The sequence below is a fragment of the Schistosoma mansoni genome (genome assembly GCF_000237925.1).
Source record: "Schistosoma mansoni, WGS project CABG00000000 data, supercontig 0113, strain Puerto Rico, whole genome shotgun sequence".
Classification (NCBI taxonomy): domain Eukaryota; kingdom Metazoa; phylum Platyhelminthes; class Trematoda; order Strigeidida; family Schistosomatidae; genus Schistosoma; species Schistosoma mansoni.
The window spans coordinates 867,838-884,450 of record NW_017386033.1 but is presented as its reverse complement, the minus strand read 5'-3'; the positions used below and the strand labels follow the sequence as shown (position 1 = coordinate 884,450).

The following is a 16,613-nucleotide window of genomic DNA, read 5'->3' as shown; positions in this document are numbered from 1 at the left end:
CAACTTGAAAGATGATTTTGATTTTGATCATTACCCTGAAGAAGTCCGGACTATGTTGGTGGACAAAACGTTGGGATTATTTAAATTTCAATCGCTGAGATTATTTCACATATAATGACTACTCTATACTCAGCGCTCAATTTTTGTCAAGCTGTTTGTTCTAATCTCGATGAATATTGATATAAATTATTTTACAACTTGAATGTAGTTTGACAAAAAATTTAGGGAACGTTTGCAAGCATTAATGTGTGATGGAAGTATTAGAGAAGTTAAAGTTGGTAATAATGACTTTCAAATCAGTCTGAACGGATAAATTTCCCTAACGTATATAATGATTTTTTGAACAACGGTATTTCTTTCGTCCCACTCACGCTGCAGTTTTGTCAAGTTACAACCCAAACGATTAGACATAAGAATCAGACTAAAATCCAGCCACTAATAAAATATTTATTTATGTTATATCCAAATCATGAATTGAAACGATTGCGTAACATATCAAGTGGTAATCAGCAGTTCATTTTGTTTGGTTATGCAAAATATTAAAATATCACACAGTAATATAAAATAAATTTTAACATTTCTCTACATTTGACCTTAAACAGTTAGGCTTCATTTTGAATTCATTTACAAATATCAAACTACGATTTAAAAAACATTATCTAATCTATTCAAAATTGTTTTTAGTATATTCACATGATACAATTACAGAGTTATTCATTCCAGAAAATGTTGGATTTAATTAGTTGACTGGAAATTCACGACATTATTTTATAAATTTATTGAATACATTTTTATCTAAACAAGTCTTGTCATTATTAAAGCTTAATTTATTGACAAGTATCACTTATCATATGCTTAACTTATTTCATCATTATTATTATTTGATCAAATGTGATGCTTAGGCATATATAGTGATGTCTTAAGATAATGAAATAAGTATCATTTATTGATATTTGAATGATGAAAATATATGGTAAAAACGCTTCATAAAAAAAAGATTGCAGAAAAGTGCTTCTTCGATGTAACTCATGATTTTTGATCGACTTAAGAAATAACTAAATTGACTACAGTATTTTGATGAATTCATTTGAAAGAGTCAAATAATTAAAATAAGTATAGAAAAAACAGCTCTTGGTTATGTTATTCATGTAAGATCGATTAAAATGATTAAAACCAAATTTTTCTTTTGGAGCCTGTCAGTTATTTCACTATGGTATATTGCTATACTAAGAAGTAGTTGACTGATTAATCACTCGTTCTTTTTCAAAGCAAGTGGATTCCATTGTCTAAGCTCATATATACATAGATAACTATCACAGTAAAATAGTCACGGTGAAAAAAATGAAAATTACCTATTAAAGAAAGCCATATATTTCTGGTTTTGTCAAAAATATTAATACAAATATGATATTTTCAAATGATAGGTCTAGCACCATATGTAATGAATAACTTCTCAGTTACATAGTTGTATTGCATTAGCAAATCTATTAAAAGTATGCAGGAAGCTAAGAGACTTACATAATTCTGTCTTTCTTTAGCTTCTAAAAGGGTGCTGTTTTTAATAGATCTTTTATGAGAGTTTGTCAATTCTTGTATATTATGTGTGTGACGGCTTCAAATTTCTTTTGTTTAATATATTATAAGGTTTGATGATAAAGTGAGATTGATTTGACAATTTGACTTATCAATATTAAGTCTAATGTTATTTACTGATTAATATTTATACTAAGCAAACACATCAATCTATGGTTTAAAAACCTTTTCAACTTACAATAAAGCACACTATGACAATCAAAAAAATATAATGACCATTTTCAAACTCCGTTCGACCTCATAAATAGCTAATTAAAATAACTACTATAATGATTAAATATGGAAAATCCTATAAAGGCTGTAACTAAAGAATAAGATGTTTTGAAAGGAACTATAAATGTTGTGATAAATTTTCAGAAATATTTGAAAAATATGATAAAATCAAAAAGGGAACTTGTCATTGTAATAAGAAGGTTAGTAATTGAAATTTTTATATAAATTATTCAGTAATAATAAAGTAACTTAAAGAGATGAGTATAATCTACTAAACGCCTATAAATTCTATTAACGATTACAATATTTTGAACATCATTTATCTGGAGAATTCACACTGTAAACGTTTTGACCATAGATTACTTCAATACCTTGAAAGAGAGAAGGTCTAGATTGTTTTAAATTCATATAAATCAGTATTTATTACTTCAAGTTTATATGTTTAGCCATTTAACGTCTTGACGAAATATTTTGGCTAGCAGTGATAAAAAAAATTGCGTGTATGGATTAACTTGACAGTTCAAGTTTGATAAACAGATTCATCATAGATGCCATTTACATTATTAAATATATTAAAAGTCCATGCTATTTGTTGTTAAGAAGTACTTATCTTAGCCTTCAGCGGTATAATACTCAAGTGTATAACACAGTTGTGAAGGAATCACAGTATGTTGTTTTATCCTAAAAAAAAGCTTTTTATGCATGCGATGTATAGAAATCAATGTTTTGGTGATTTTATTGAAGTGCCGTAATATATCAAAATACAAGGAAGTTTGTGCTGATGATGTCGTTCAGAAGGACGATGAAAGCTCCACGACCAAACCATCCAGCTCAGAGAACAAACCAACATCACAAGGTAGTCAGTTCAGAAAAATTATTTGAGCAATGTTAAAGCACCAACAATTCATTGAATAGAATGTTAAACTTATTCTGAAAGCTTTTGTTAGTAACAGGTATCTTGTATTTCAGTTTATATATTAAGTATAAATTTATCGCTTACAACTAATGAGATGATAGTTCTGATAGTTATTCTGTTTAAGATATTGTATAGTGATAGTATGCTTTCTGTGAATATTTCCTTAATTTTAACACCATTTCTCTTAAATGTGAAACCGGTTATCATGTTGAATATTTTCTCAGAAGTTCAACGTTTATATGAACTGTTTTGGATTTATAAAGTTTCAATGAGGCTACAAGCAATAAGTATATCACATAAATATTTCTAATATTTTACAGTTTTCTTGATTATGATAATAAATTGTTTCTGTTTGAGTCAATCCATCAAAACAAGAGTTGGTGTTAAGTTCAGGTCAACATTATCAGTTTTTTGGTAAAGCTGGTTTTTGAAACAGAACTAATATTTCAAAGTTAACTTATTGATTACGTTGCTGTATGAATTGTAACTGATAAATTGTACTATTTTTGTATGCACTGACATGATCATGAATGAGACAGATCCACGTCCTTAGTTTGTCTTTTGGTACTACTATATTATTGAATTATTTCACTTTACTAACATTTTTAAACAGTATAGCTGTGCAGATAAAAATAAATTTAAAGTAAATTTGTTTTATTCTGCATAACGTTTACCATTATTTTTATTTGTTGATAAATTGGTTTAAAAGAAACTATTACAATATGGGATTGTGAAGATTGTTGAATTTCATTGAAGTCATGAACCAATTTAATTTCAGATCAAACGTCTTGGTTTCTACTATCACGTACAGGATCGTCGATGTGTACTGCGGAGAAGTCCAGTATTAGAACGAAACAGCCGTCCAGTGCTTTCACGTTTTCAATGGTGGTCTAACTTAGATCGCTTCATGATTTCAACGAGCAACTATTACATTCAGACTAACAGAAACGATATCAAACATTCAATTTCAATCACTTTCTACTACCAACGCATGAAATCTATCTTTAATTAAAGCCAACTAGGTTCAAGAAATAAACTATCATAACTCAAGTAATAGTTGAACATCTATGTAATATTTAAACTAGTAAACGGAAGTAAAAAGAAAAACATCATTTAATAAATACTTCACTGTAAAAGTATGGTGTCGAAATCTAAAAAATGTTCAGCTTAAAAAATCTATGCCTAAAAGTATTTACTTTATTTAACCTTTAATATATAGTTTTAACAATCTTAAAAATAGTCCTTACAAAGCATAATCCTTTTTTAGAGTCAGTGAATTCGATATTGTCCACAAAATGAGTATTCTAATGTTTAGCTTAAGACATTTCATATCATTTTAGCCAAGAATTTGTGGTGAATAGATAAAAAAATATATAAAGGTAATATGAGTACTTACTTACTTACTTTCGCCTGTTACTCCCAATGGAGCATAGGCCGCCGACCAGCATTCTCCAACCCACTCTGTCCTGGGCCTTCTTTTCTAGTTGTATCCAGTTCTTGTTCATTCTTCTCATGTCTGTCTCTATTTCTCGGCGTAATGTGTTCTTTGGTCTTCCTCTTCTCCTTTGACCTTCAGGATTCCATGTGAGGGCTTGTCTTGTGACGCAATCGGGTGATTTCCTCAAAGTGTGCCCTATCCACTTCCAGCGCCTCCTCCTGATTTCTTCCTCCGCTGGAATCTGGTTTGTTGTCTCCCACAGTAACTTGTTGCTGATAGTGTCTGGCCATCGGATCCGAAGTATCTTGCGTAGACAACTGTTAATAAACACTTGTATCTTCTGGATAATGGCTTTCGTAGTTCTCCACGTCTCCGCCCCATACAATAGAACTGTCTTGACATTTGTATTGAAAATTCTAACCTTGGTGTTGGTTGACAATTGTTTTGAGCTCCAGATGTTTTTCAGTTGTAAGTATGCTGCTCTTGCTTTGCCGATCCTCGCCCTCACATCTGCATCTGATCCACCGTGTTCATCAATGATGCTGCCCAGATATGTAAAGATTTCCACATCCTCCAAAGCTTCTCCGTTAAGTGTAATTGGATTGGTGCATATTGTATTGTATCGGAGAGTCTTGCTTTTCCCTTTGTTTATATTGAGACCTACTGCTGCTGAGGCTGCTGCTACACTGGTCGTTTTCTCCTGCATTTGTTGTTGCGTTTGTGATAGAAGAGCCAGATCATCCGCGAAGTCTAGATCGTCAAGTTGCATCCTGCCTGTCCACTGTATCCCGTGCTTTCCTCCAGTCGTTGACGTCTTCATGATCCAGTCTATTACCAGGAGAAAGAGAAACGGTGAGAGTAGGCAACCTTGCCTTACACCAGTCTTTACTTCAAACGAGTCGGTGAGTTGTCCTCCGTGGACGATTTGGCAGTTTAGTCCATCATAGGAGTTCCGTATGATATTGACTATCTTTTGAGGCACGCCGTAGTGTCGAAGAAGCCTCCATAGTGTTGTCCTGTCCACGCTATCAAATGCCTTCTCGTAGTCGATGAAGTTGATGTAGAGTGATGAATTCCATTCGATTGATTGTTCCACAATGATACGTAGAGTTGCGATTTGGTCTGTGCACGATCTATCCTTACGAAATCCAGCCTGCTGATCTCGAAGTTGGGCGTCCACGGAATCCTTCATCCTGTTTAACAATACTCTGTTGAAGACTTTTCCTTGTATTGAGAGAAGAGTGATGCCCCTGTAGTTGTCGCACTTGCTAAGATCACCTTTCTTTGGTACTTTGATCAGAAGTCCTTTTTTCCAGTCTGTTGGTACTTGTTCTTCGTTCCAAATCTTACTGAAGAGGATGTGTAGTATCTTGGCAGTTGCTGCTACATTTGCTTTCAGTGCCTCTGCCGGGATGTTGTCTGGTCCCGCTGCTTTGCCGATCTTGATTTGTCTAATGGCCATGCTGATCTCTTCAATTGTTGGTGGGCCAACATCGATTGGGAGGTCTGTGGGTGCTGCTTCGATGTTGGGTGGGTTCAGTGGAGCTGGTCGATTTAAGAGTTCTTTGAAGTGTTCTACCCACCTGTTTCGTTGTTCTTCAATGTCGGTGATTACTTTGCCTTCCTTGCTTTTCACTGGTCTTTCTGGTTTACGGTAATCTCCAGCAAGTTTCTTGGTTGTATCATACAGTTGTCTCATGTTTCCCTCTCTTGCAGCCTTTTCCGCTGTCATCGCTAAATCTTCCACATATTTACGTTTGTCGGTTCTGATGCTCCTCTTCACTTGCTTGTTTGCCTCTGTGTATTCGGCTTGTGCCTTGGCTTTTTCCGCTCTTGTTCGGCTGATATTGATTGCTGCCTTCTTGTTCCTTCTTTCTTCAATTTTATCCAGTGTACCAACAGTGATCCATTCCCTGTGATGGTGCTTCTTTTGGCCCAGAACCTCCTGACATGTTGAAATGATTGCCTCTTTGATACCTTTCCAGTTGCTCTCCATGGTAGTTCCCTCTTCATTGAGTAGATCATGAAAGGCCTGGAACCTGTTGCTGAGGGCTATGTTGAATTTGTTGAGTTTGTCAGCATCTCGAAGATAGGCCGTATTAAACTTTTGTGATGTTGTCCGCACCGTTGTCCAGTGCTTCTTGAGTTTTAGTTTCATCTTGGCGACCAGCAAATGATGATCGGATGCTATATCAGCTCCTCTTCTGGTTCTCACATCCTCCATCGTCCTCCTGAACTTTTTGTTGATGCAGATATGGTCGATTTGATTCTGTGTAGTGTGATCCGGTGAAATCCAAGTGGCTTTGTATATGTTTTTGTGTGGAAATGTGGTGCCACCTATGACCAGTTTATTGAAGGCACATAGGTTTACAAATCTCTCACCATTTTCGTTCCTTTCTCCCAGTCCATGTTGTCCCATGACGTCTTCATATCCAGTGTTGTCCTTTCCAACCTTGGCATTGAGATCTCCCATCAGAATGGTCAGGTCCTTGGTTGGGCACTTCTCGAAGATCGACTGCAGCCTATCGTAGAATTGGTCTTTAGCGTCTTCATCGTAGTCGTTGGTCGGCGCATAGCATTGGATGACGTTCATTGTAATGCCCTCTCTCTTTGTTTTGAAGGAGGCTTTGATGATCCTTGGTCCATGAGATTCCCATCCTATAAGTGCATTTTGTGCTTTTCTGGACAGCATCAATGCAACTCCTTGTGTATGTGGGGCATTTTCTTCTTCATGACCGGAGTATAACAGAAGTTCTCCTGAAGACAGTCGTTGTTGTCCAACCTGCGTCCAATGCGTTTCACTGATTCCAAGCACCTCCAGGTTGTATTTTCTCATTTCTGCAGCAATTTGGAAGACTCTTCCGGTCTCCTACATTGTCCGGACATTCCATGCACCTATAAGAATTGTTGCTCTGGTTGTAAGAAGGTGCATCGGCTTCATGACTTCCGAATGAACTCGGCTTTCATCATGAGACGTCATAATTATTCCTTCTACTCCCAGGGCAGAGTTTAAATGGTTTGAATGATTTTTTCTGGTTAGCGTTTTTTTAGCGAGTTGATTTTCTACGGGATGGGGTCGCTAACCCCATGCCCAACCCTCCTCCTTTACCCGGGCTTGGGACCGGCAGCAACCCCCAGAGGAGCTACAGGCGGAGTTACATTGCCATTACATAATAATAATAAATCTTTAAGAGCTTTTACAGAAAATCGCAATGGACGGTTACTTAATAAGGTATAGTCACACAAAATACTGACAGTCTCCATAAGAGGCACATATGTAGATAGTGTTCACATCAAGGGAGTACATTGTCTTGGTTTTTATATTAATATCCATCAGGTAACTAATTAACCCAAATAAGTCTTTCAAAGAACATTAACGAAATTGATTTCGGATAGGGTTTAATGCTTTTGTCAACTATTTTGAAAGATTAAGTGTAGGTGACCGACACATTGATAGAATTGGGCGTAACGGGGTATTGAGCTTATAAATTTTTGATAGTCCATATAAATTAGGATACATCGAACCCATATGTTTTCATAAATTGAATTTCTCTTTGTTGCTAGCACCAATGTTAAGCAATTTCATGAGACTCAAGTTGATTTACCTTTCTAATTTCCGTATTCCATCAGAGTCAACACACTGCCGTAAATTTGCTTTCATCACCGCCAATGGATTCCATTTTATATTTCTAATCCGACTTATTCATAATAACAACACCTGATCTTTTATCATATTTAGCCGTATTAGTATCTGCATTACTTCACAATGATTTGAAGTGCTAAGAAGTAATACGCTACACTGCTTTGTTCCATTTAAATGAAACTGATGTTCTATATCTACTAGTTTAGTACACTGAAGCATTAGCTATACGAAAACTAAAACATCCTTTGTATGTTCAAAAACAATTTGTTCTTACTCTTGACCTATCCTGGTAATACTGATTTGTAATCCATTGTGGGAATCGAATCTGGAATCCTCAGTCTCCGTGAGGACACTTAAGATCAAGACCACTGAGTCTGTATCCCCATACTGATCTATTACTTCGTTGAATTAGTTTTGTAGAAGTTGGTTTCCAAGTTGTAGATTGTATTCGTCAAGGATTGATTTCAGTTGGAATACTACCGAATTCTTATGTAAAGCTCAGTAATAATTTACAACTATTCAAACTGAAATTTATACATCACAGTTTGAAATCGTAACAATGGCTGGATGTTTAGTAATTTAATCTGTAAGCCGAAACTTTATTATTTAATGCACATAATGACTAACTATTGATTGTCAACATTTACCAGTTGTTATGGTATATGTTCCTTCTTCATCTTCGATGTATACTTCCAGATTTCATAACTACTATTTTGATGTATGCTACTTATCCTAACAGATATAAGAAGTATGTAGCAGCAATCGGATGTGGGATGCCTGCCAGCATAAGACTGAGTTGAAAAGAATAGGAATGGAAACAGAGAGCAACTAGAATAACGACATAATTGGAAGAATCATGAAGTCAGTAAGGGACAACTGTGTAATTTCGCGTAAAATAATAAATAGCTTTCATCCAGCAAGTCTTCGTTCACTACTCTATTGACTTTAATTCATTTATCTTTCCATTGATGTTTAGGACTGCAATTGATCATTCTCTTTTCGGCATATGTACATCCTGTATGGATTGCCTCGATCGTGCCATTAAGTCATGCGCATTATAAGTAGAGATGGATGGTGGCTATCAGTGATATCCAGGACTCACGTTTGATCCTATTTTGGACGCGTCATCTGGATGTACTTGCTGATCATCGTCCATCTTTGCCTTTAATACTGTTGACTTTGTTATTTAATTTGACAACAAGAAATACATGAGTTGACGTGGTCGTTAATTTCTTCTCCATTCTTCTAACATAAGAATTTTATTTATCCAGAGTATAAACAGTATACCTACATTTTAACTGATTTCACTCTTGATTAACTTTTTTGGATGTTCATGCGAAACATTTCCGTCTGTTAATGTGATCTCTCAGTGTTCGTCACAATTTCGAGAAGTTATCTGTGTTTAATCAAATCTGTGCTGGTAAAGTGAATCGTCAATGCTTAAACCTTTAAGTGATCAAACTAAATTTAGTGTACGTATTATAAATGCACCAGTTGTTCCTGAATTTCATACTCACAGTTTTTTTATTTGTGGGAAACGTGAATCATCCGTGAATATCCAGCACATGAAACTAAGATTTCGATGTTTTATGGAAATTAAGCAGAAGATCAACCGAATGTAAAATTTGTGATGATTCACGCCCTAAAGTTAATTCATCAGAATAGTACTCACAATAATTTGTATCATCGTGTCATAAGTATAGTAGAAATACTTTTGTTATTTATCGAATTGTCTAGAACTAATATTATAAGATATCACTTGTCATTACATAATGGAAATGATAGTGTTAGGTGTGTTAGATACACACTTTTAAAGTGTAGATTGTACATAACACCCAAGTCAGTTAGCTTTACCCATAGTAAACTATCGATCAACTGACCATGTATGTTGTCCACTGCATTAAAGTCGAGTTAGTTGAAGACAGAACTGGTAAAAAGAACAATGACAAAAGTGACTTTAAAATTTCCAGGTCTTTCTAACGTTGTCCTAGACTTACCTCGATTTCACAGTTGAAATATTGAATCTGAGGTGAGATGAAGTAAATGTAGTTGCTGAAATATCTTACGTTATATTCCTTTTGTTCTTAGAACAACGCATAACCGAACAATATTGCTCTTACTGAGATGGTCATCAATCTTTCCTCTAATATCTATGAATATCCACATATTCAGTGAGAATTCGATAAAGAAAAAGAAATCATTACCAGTAATCTATCATAAACTTTAGTCATTTTCCAGTGGAGTTCGATCCCTTCTCCTGCATATAGCAGAAGCTATGAGTATCCGAACCTATAGACCTAGTTTCAGTTCAGAAGAAATTCCTGACACTCCTGTTTCTTCGTTGGTCCGATACGACTTAATAAACGATTTTAGCAGTGTTTCCACATTCCGTATTCGTTTGTCACTTTTCACACTATGCCGTCTATATTCTTCAGTAAAACCTGATGACAATCTAATTGAAAATAATATTGCCCACTTATTTCATTGTTGATTTTTGTCTATTGTTTTTCTTGTTAACTGTAAGTGGATTTTGTGCGCTTGCTAGGTCGTTGACTCACTTTTTCTTTTGTCCGTCTCTTTACCAACTCTTCTCACTCACGCTACTCTGCATGCTCCCCCAGTATACAAAGTACCTTTTAGCTAGACGCAAACGGCTATATATGGTAAGAAAATAGCGTAACAGATGTAAAATTCATTTTGCTTTTTGGAAGAAATAATAATATTACTTGAAAGATTTTCTGATATATATATGTATATCTTTGACATTATTTTGTAATTAAATAAATTTGATTCTATGTGGAATAAAGCACATCACATTTGATGATTTACTGCATTTGTAACTTCACATCCTTCTTCCATTTTCGTCATTACTAAAAATATCTAATTCAGTTCTGTTTTGCGATTCTGATGTTTTAGATTCTCCTTTGGTTTTCGATATCCCACGATTTCCATGAGTGCCCCAAATACTAGTGATTTGCCTTCCCCTCCCAGTCATATCAGACATTCCATCATAATCTCTTTGATATTTTTTCTTTGTTTTAGCTCTAATCCTAAAGTCATCTTTAATATATGAACTAGCATATCTATCCGAACTTCCAATTGTATCTCTGTCGGAATACTTTCGTCTACGTTTACCATATTTTGTGATTTTGCCACCATATTGAAATGTAGTTGTTTCTGAATCAATATCACCATAAATTGAATAACCACGAGAGAAGAAGAGACCTTCATAGCGTTTGCCAGTTGCCTTGTTTGATAGTCTCTTGTTATAATACTTTCCACTGGTTTGCATCAAGCTCAAATCACTTTCCCTACTCTTGGACACACCTTCTTCTCTTTCTTGTGTGTGTGTTGCATTCCGTGCTTCTTTCTGAGCAGTCTCAATCGTTTGCATGAGTTGATGACTGAAAAGTGACTGCATATTTCCTAATGTTATTAAATTGAATATTATATAACTGAATAGTAGTAGTAAAGGAAGATTATTAATCCTTTCTTCCATCATAATGAGAATTAAGAGGAATAAACCAAAATTTTCTAAGCATTTGGCTAACTTAACCAAATATACGCATTTATATGAATTTGTTCTTCATATGACACAGTTAATAAGTACATTTTGAGGTCAACAAAAATCAGAACACTAAGTATGACAAAAAGATATGTATTACGTAGTATTTAGCTAACATTTTACGCAACTCGATTAACGTCAAAGTTGATTTTAAATTGATGATAGTAAATGAATTAAGCTTAACTGTCTGGTAGTTTTGCTGGGAGACTTGACGGTTGATTTACTTGTATTTTATTCGTCACCGATTGATATCATTTGAGGTACAAGTAGAAACTAGGGCCACTGAACAGCTGTTATTCCTGGTACTGGTCTCCTCAGGAATTGGCACGGAAAATTAGGCTAGTAATCGCAACCAGGATTTTTAGTGCATGCCACAGAGTAGTCCAGTACTAAGGTGAGACAGCTATTTAAAGTTCCTGTCTTTTAATGGTACATCGATTGGCGTCAATCTGTAACAAATAACACCTTCAGATTTGTTTAATCGTCACGAAATCCTTTCATCAGAACTGCGGCTTGATACTTGAAATTTATCGGAATACTTTGCGCATACTGATTTAATTCTCCGAATGTATGACGAGATTTTCTTTTTTTAATGCAGCTTTTATCCTTGTTTATACCTTTTTCCATTCATTCATTCATTGTTGTCTGCACATGAACCACGGTTAAAGAAGATTAATTGGTTAACATTGGAAATAATGATTATTTTAACATGTATTACATGATCACTAGAAATCCTATGCTCTTCAATAACTAAATTACAGTTATGAACTGATTGTCGTCTGAATTTTGTAGTTTAGACAATCGAACACCAACCATCGGTGTAAACTTGGTAAGCATTTATATTGTCTTTCAGCCATAATCGCATTGAGAAATTCCACAGTGAATTTATTAATCGCTTAATGTGAAGCAGCTAAAGTGGAAATCTACAGTTTAATTTATTGGTCAGTAAGACAGAAAGTTTCTTCCTCCGGATTCTGATTCATTCTACTCCTTAGTGAAAACAATCGTATTGAGCAATCTATTATTTTACTGAATCTATTAGCGCTAATCATCTAGTCACTTGCAATCTAAATTTAGATTGCATTAAAATTTATACATATAGTGATATTTTTTAATTAATTACCCTCATTCACTGTCACAAGTCTCATTTTCCTGATCTCCCGTTCAGTGAGTTACAAAGTTCTGGTGGAAGAGGGATAGGTAGTAGTCATATTTTTATCGAATAATATATTATAAATTGAAACTTGTTCCTATTATCTTATCTTTTTCATTCGATTATATCGTCACTAAACATTTTACGAATTCTAGACAGAACTATTCTGTGAGATGGTAGATTGGAAGAATCTTTTTCAAGTTCAGTAAGTCATAAATGTGGTATAAATAAATCATGTTTTAGGAAAGCAAAGACCTCAAAAGTCTGGGTAGGTGGAAAACATGACAGCTGTTTCATAGATAGGAATCAATCTCTTTTCATCTTAGCGGATAAAATTACAATTGATATAGTGAAATCAAGGTCAACCTCCTTTTTATGTGCACTATGCTCATCAGTTTGTCACCCGATATTAAGTAATTTCACAACAATATCTTTCTGATCTGGATCACTGTGGAGTTTGAAGTCATTAGGATGTCCGTAAATAATGGAATTTGAGTAAAACTCATCATTTATCGTCAATCAATAGGTGACTATAACTGTCACAATGATGATCTATAATTAATTTGCGAACCATAGAATTTATTCATACGAGAATGTCTTATACCTTCTTATATACGAAATTTGCATATGGAATAAATTTTTAACATTTTTACGTAAGATTTCTTACTGTCTGATGAAGAAAATAAACTTACCTTAAATTTATTTTCTTATACTTAATTATTTACTGTCTTCTTGCTTAACCGCGTTACGTTTGTTAGTATATTAGCAATACCTCATATTTATTAGATTATCTTTAATATTTCCTGACAGATTATAACCATATCTTGAGAATTAAAGACGTTCGAAGTCTTTGCTTTCCTAAAACATGATTTATTTATACCACATTTATGACTTACTGAACTTGAAAAAGATTCTTCCAATCTACCATCTCACAGAATAGTTCTGTCTAGAATTCGTAAAATGTTTAGTGACGATATAATCGAATGAAAAAGATAAGATAATAGGAACAAGTTTCAATTTATAATATATTATTCGATAAAAATATGACTACTACCTATCCCTCTTCCACCAGAACTTTGTAACTCACTGAACGGGAGATCAGGAAAATGAGACTTGTGACAGTGAATGAGGGTAATTAATTAAAAAATATCACTATATGTATAAATTTTAATGCAATCTAAATTTAGATTGCAAGTGACTAGATGATTAGCGCTAATAGATTCAGTAAAATAATAGATTGCTCAATACGATTGTTTTCACTAAGGAGTAGAATGAATCAGAATCCGGAGGAAGAAACTTTCTGTCTTACTGACCAATAAATTAAACTGTAGATTTCCACTTTAGCTGCTTCACATTAAGCGATTAATAAATTCACTGTGGAATTTCTCAATGCGATTATGGCTGAAAGACAATATAAATGCTTACCAAGTTTACACCGATGGTTGGTGTTCGATTGTCTATAATAATACTAATGCTGCAGTGAACAGAACACGACTGGGGATAATCGAATGTATTTGAGCAAAAATTACAGTCTATCTCAGTAAATTCTGATAACCACACAACAAACAGTTAGTTTGCAAAATAACAACCAATTGTCTCAATCTTCACCGTTTCTTCTGTAAATATCAGTTCATCTTCTCTAATTTCATTGTGCATTTTCCTACCGATTGCGCTTCATTTCAGTTCTTTCCTCATCGGTTTTCTGCCAAATACATTCTATGTCTGACCAACACCATATACTACTTATATGGATATGAGTAGACCACACCACAATACTACTGCTACTAATAAGAATAATAGCAATAGGTGATTTACTCAAAACAAGCCTAGAAAAATTAGATTCCCCAATAGTATCAATCCAATAAAAGTTTTTAATTTCAATATTTTCTTAATATAAAGATAATAGTTCATTTCAAAATATAATTTGTATACATCAATGTTTTAATAAGTGCGGAATAACAACAAATGGGGTATCAAACATAATTAATTCATTAATCTATTCAAAGCCTGCACTCCACATTTTATACGCAACCTTAATAATAATAATAATAAGTTATTCAGTATACATGTTCATATCAGTGAATAAACCTATATATATTCGTATTTAATCTCGAAGCACTCTCATTTTATCATTTACAATAAACTATGCTGTTTAACAATTATTATATAATAGGAATAATAATATATATTACTTCAATGAATTCAATTTATACACATTCTAATTATCGTTATAATGGATTTATGGATCAATCTAAAAAAGATTCATATGAGGCTATTAACTTTCCATTGAAAACAATTCATGGGCATAAATATGATATGGATTATGGAAATGGATTTATACCAGATAATTATGGTAATCATGATAACCATGATGATCAAGAGTATGATTCATATCATAGTAATGATTATGATGATGGTGAAGAGCACAATTATGGTCATGTTAATTTAGCAGAACAATCAATGCGTAAATTAAAAGAACTGAAACATCGTAAATACAATGAAAAGTATAAAGGTGATAATGAAGAAGAAGAGGAAGGTGGAGAATATAATGATCGATATTATAGACCACGTGATGAGCCGGATATCGAATCAACAGAAGAAACGACTGAAGGGCCGAGAAGAACTACAACGACTACAGATTTTACGGGAGAGTAAAGTATTCATTGAATTAATTCAACTGATTACTCAGGGCTCAAAATATAAGGTTCAACATTTAACATTTTTAGTTAAATATTTTCATTCAATATGAGAATAACTCTACAGATGTATCTTATCCTTCAGTTTCCATCAATGAATGATTATTCATTAAATATGCATATGCTTGAAGTATGAAACATTCGACTTGTATCAAAGAACACTGTGATATTTGTATGTAATAATAATTTCTTTATACAATATTCCGTGTATAATTTGAATTGCCTAGTCAATATACTTACGATTAGGCCAACGAAATTCTCTCTGTTTCGAATTTTGGAGTGACTAATAGAGTAAAAATTGGAATTACTGGTTGATAAACCGAATTCGGCTACTTATAGTTATCCCAAAAACTCATACAGGTACATAAATGACTACTTAACAATCGTGTAATCCAACTTTGTGAATATATATATATATATATACAACTTTGTGAATATATATATATATACTACTTCCTTTAAGAAAATAACATTTTATTGAATAGTTTAACGACGTAGAAAACTGATACAGTGCTTTTTCCGGAGTATTGCAACGATAACCTAGAAATGTACTACATAATAGTTTCAGAATTCATTAGATTTCTTTTATTATTGAGAGTTTCTGTTATTCTATTCTTGATACTTAAGACTGAATTTCATTCAGCAGCTAAACGGCTATATCAATTAAATCCATTCAGGTTAAAAAATATTGCAAAAATGAGTGGTCAAAAGTAAATCTTGAAAATCAGTAACAGGATAAAATAAACCCATATGAATAAACACTGTACTGGCTGAGCAAGTTGGTGGCGCCTTGACTACTCTGTAAAGGATAACTTGCTAATGTTTGAAAAGATTTGGACTAGGTTTGAGTATAAGTGTGAATACCAATATTGAGATGAAGCTGTATTAAGCTGAGAAATGCTAAACATTACAGAATGTACATCGTTGATTTAAGAGCTAGCTAGTATCCAAACATACTAGTCACGTTTCAGTTAACTATACGTTATCTTTTTGTAATAATATTCTGGCTATTGACGAAATAAGAAATCGTTTCTTCATTTCATGTGTATTTCTACCTTAATAAGATATCTAAAAAAAACGTAGTACTTTGAAAACAGTTTACCGTCAGAAATGTTGTTATCATTAGAAAATGCTTAATTTCTTCGATGAGTAATTCATTCGCAAAATTACTCACCGATATAAATTTGTCTGGATGTACATTTGACCATAGAAACATCTGACTTAATAAATACTATAAAACAGAAAATTATTTGTATTTTTTCACAAAACTTAGAACATGTTTCTCATTAAACAGTTCGCTCAGAGTAGGAAATAGACAATTAGAAGTAGTGTGAGTGAATGAAACAACATAGAGAATCATTAATTAATGCAATTTAAAATATGTTATTACATAGCG

General features: G+C 33.6%; 3 protein-coding genes across 3 annotated transcripts; 2 read left to right on the top strand and 1 right to left on the bottom strand.

The window, feature by feature from the left end:
- Window positions 1–6,504: 6,504 nt before the first annotated feature.
- Smp_000380 (hypothetical protein) lies at window positions 6,505–6,960 on the top strand. Its single transcript, XM_018790425.1, has one exon. It carries the CDS (start codon window positions 6,568–6,570, stop codon window positions 6,904–6,906), a length of 339 nt encoding a protein of 112 aa, XP_018646334.1. The 5' UTR covers window positions 6,505–6,567; the 3' UTR covers window positions 6,907–6,960.
- A 3,521-nt stretch (window positions 6,961–10,481) lies between these two features.
- On the bottom strand, window positions 10,482–11,335 carry Smp_000390 (Trematode Eggshell Synthesis domain containing protein). Its single transcript, XM_018790424.1, has one exon. The coding sequence runs from the start codon at window positions 11,303–11,305 to the stop codon at window positions 10,646–10,648; it is 660 nt and encodes a 219-aa protein (XP_018646333.1). The 5' UTR covers window positions 11,306–11,335; the 3' UTR covers window positions 10,482–10,645.
- Window positions 11,336–15,018: 3,683 nt separating this feature from the next.
- On the top strand, window positions 15,019–15,836 carry Smp_000400 (hypothetical protein; the record flags this gene model as incomplete). Its single annotated transcript, XM_018790423.1, has 2 exons — window positions 15,019–15,177; window positions 15,816–15,836. 2 exons carry the CDS (start codon window positions 15,019–15,021, stop codon window positions 15,834–15,836), a joined length of 180 nt encoding a protein of 59 aa, XP_018646332.1.
- Window positions 15,837–16,613: the final 777 nt, after the last annotated feature.

What these genes read in the sequence shown, in the direction of transcription:
- Smp_000380 (XM_018790425.1), top strand. Translation starts at nt 6,568, where the DNA reads ATGTTGTCCCATGACGTCTTCATATCCAGTGTTGTCCTTTCCAACCTT.
- Smp_000390 (XM_018790424.1), bottom strand. Translation starts at nt 11,305, where the DNA reads ATGATGGAAGAAAGGATTAATAATCTTCCTTTACTACTACTATTCAGT.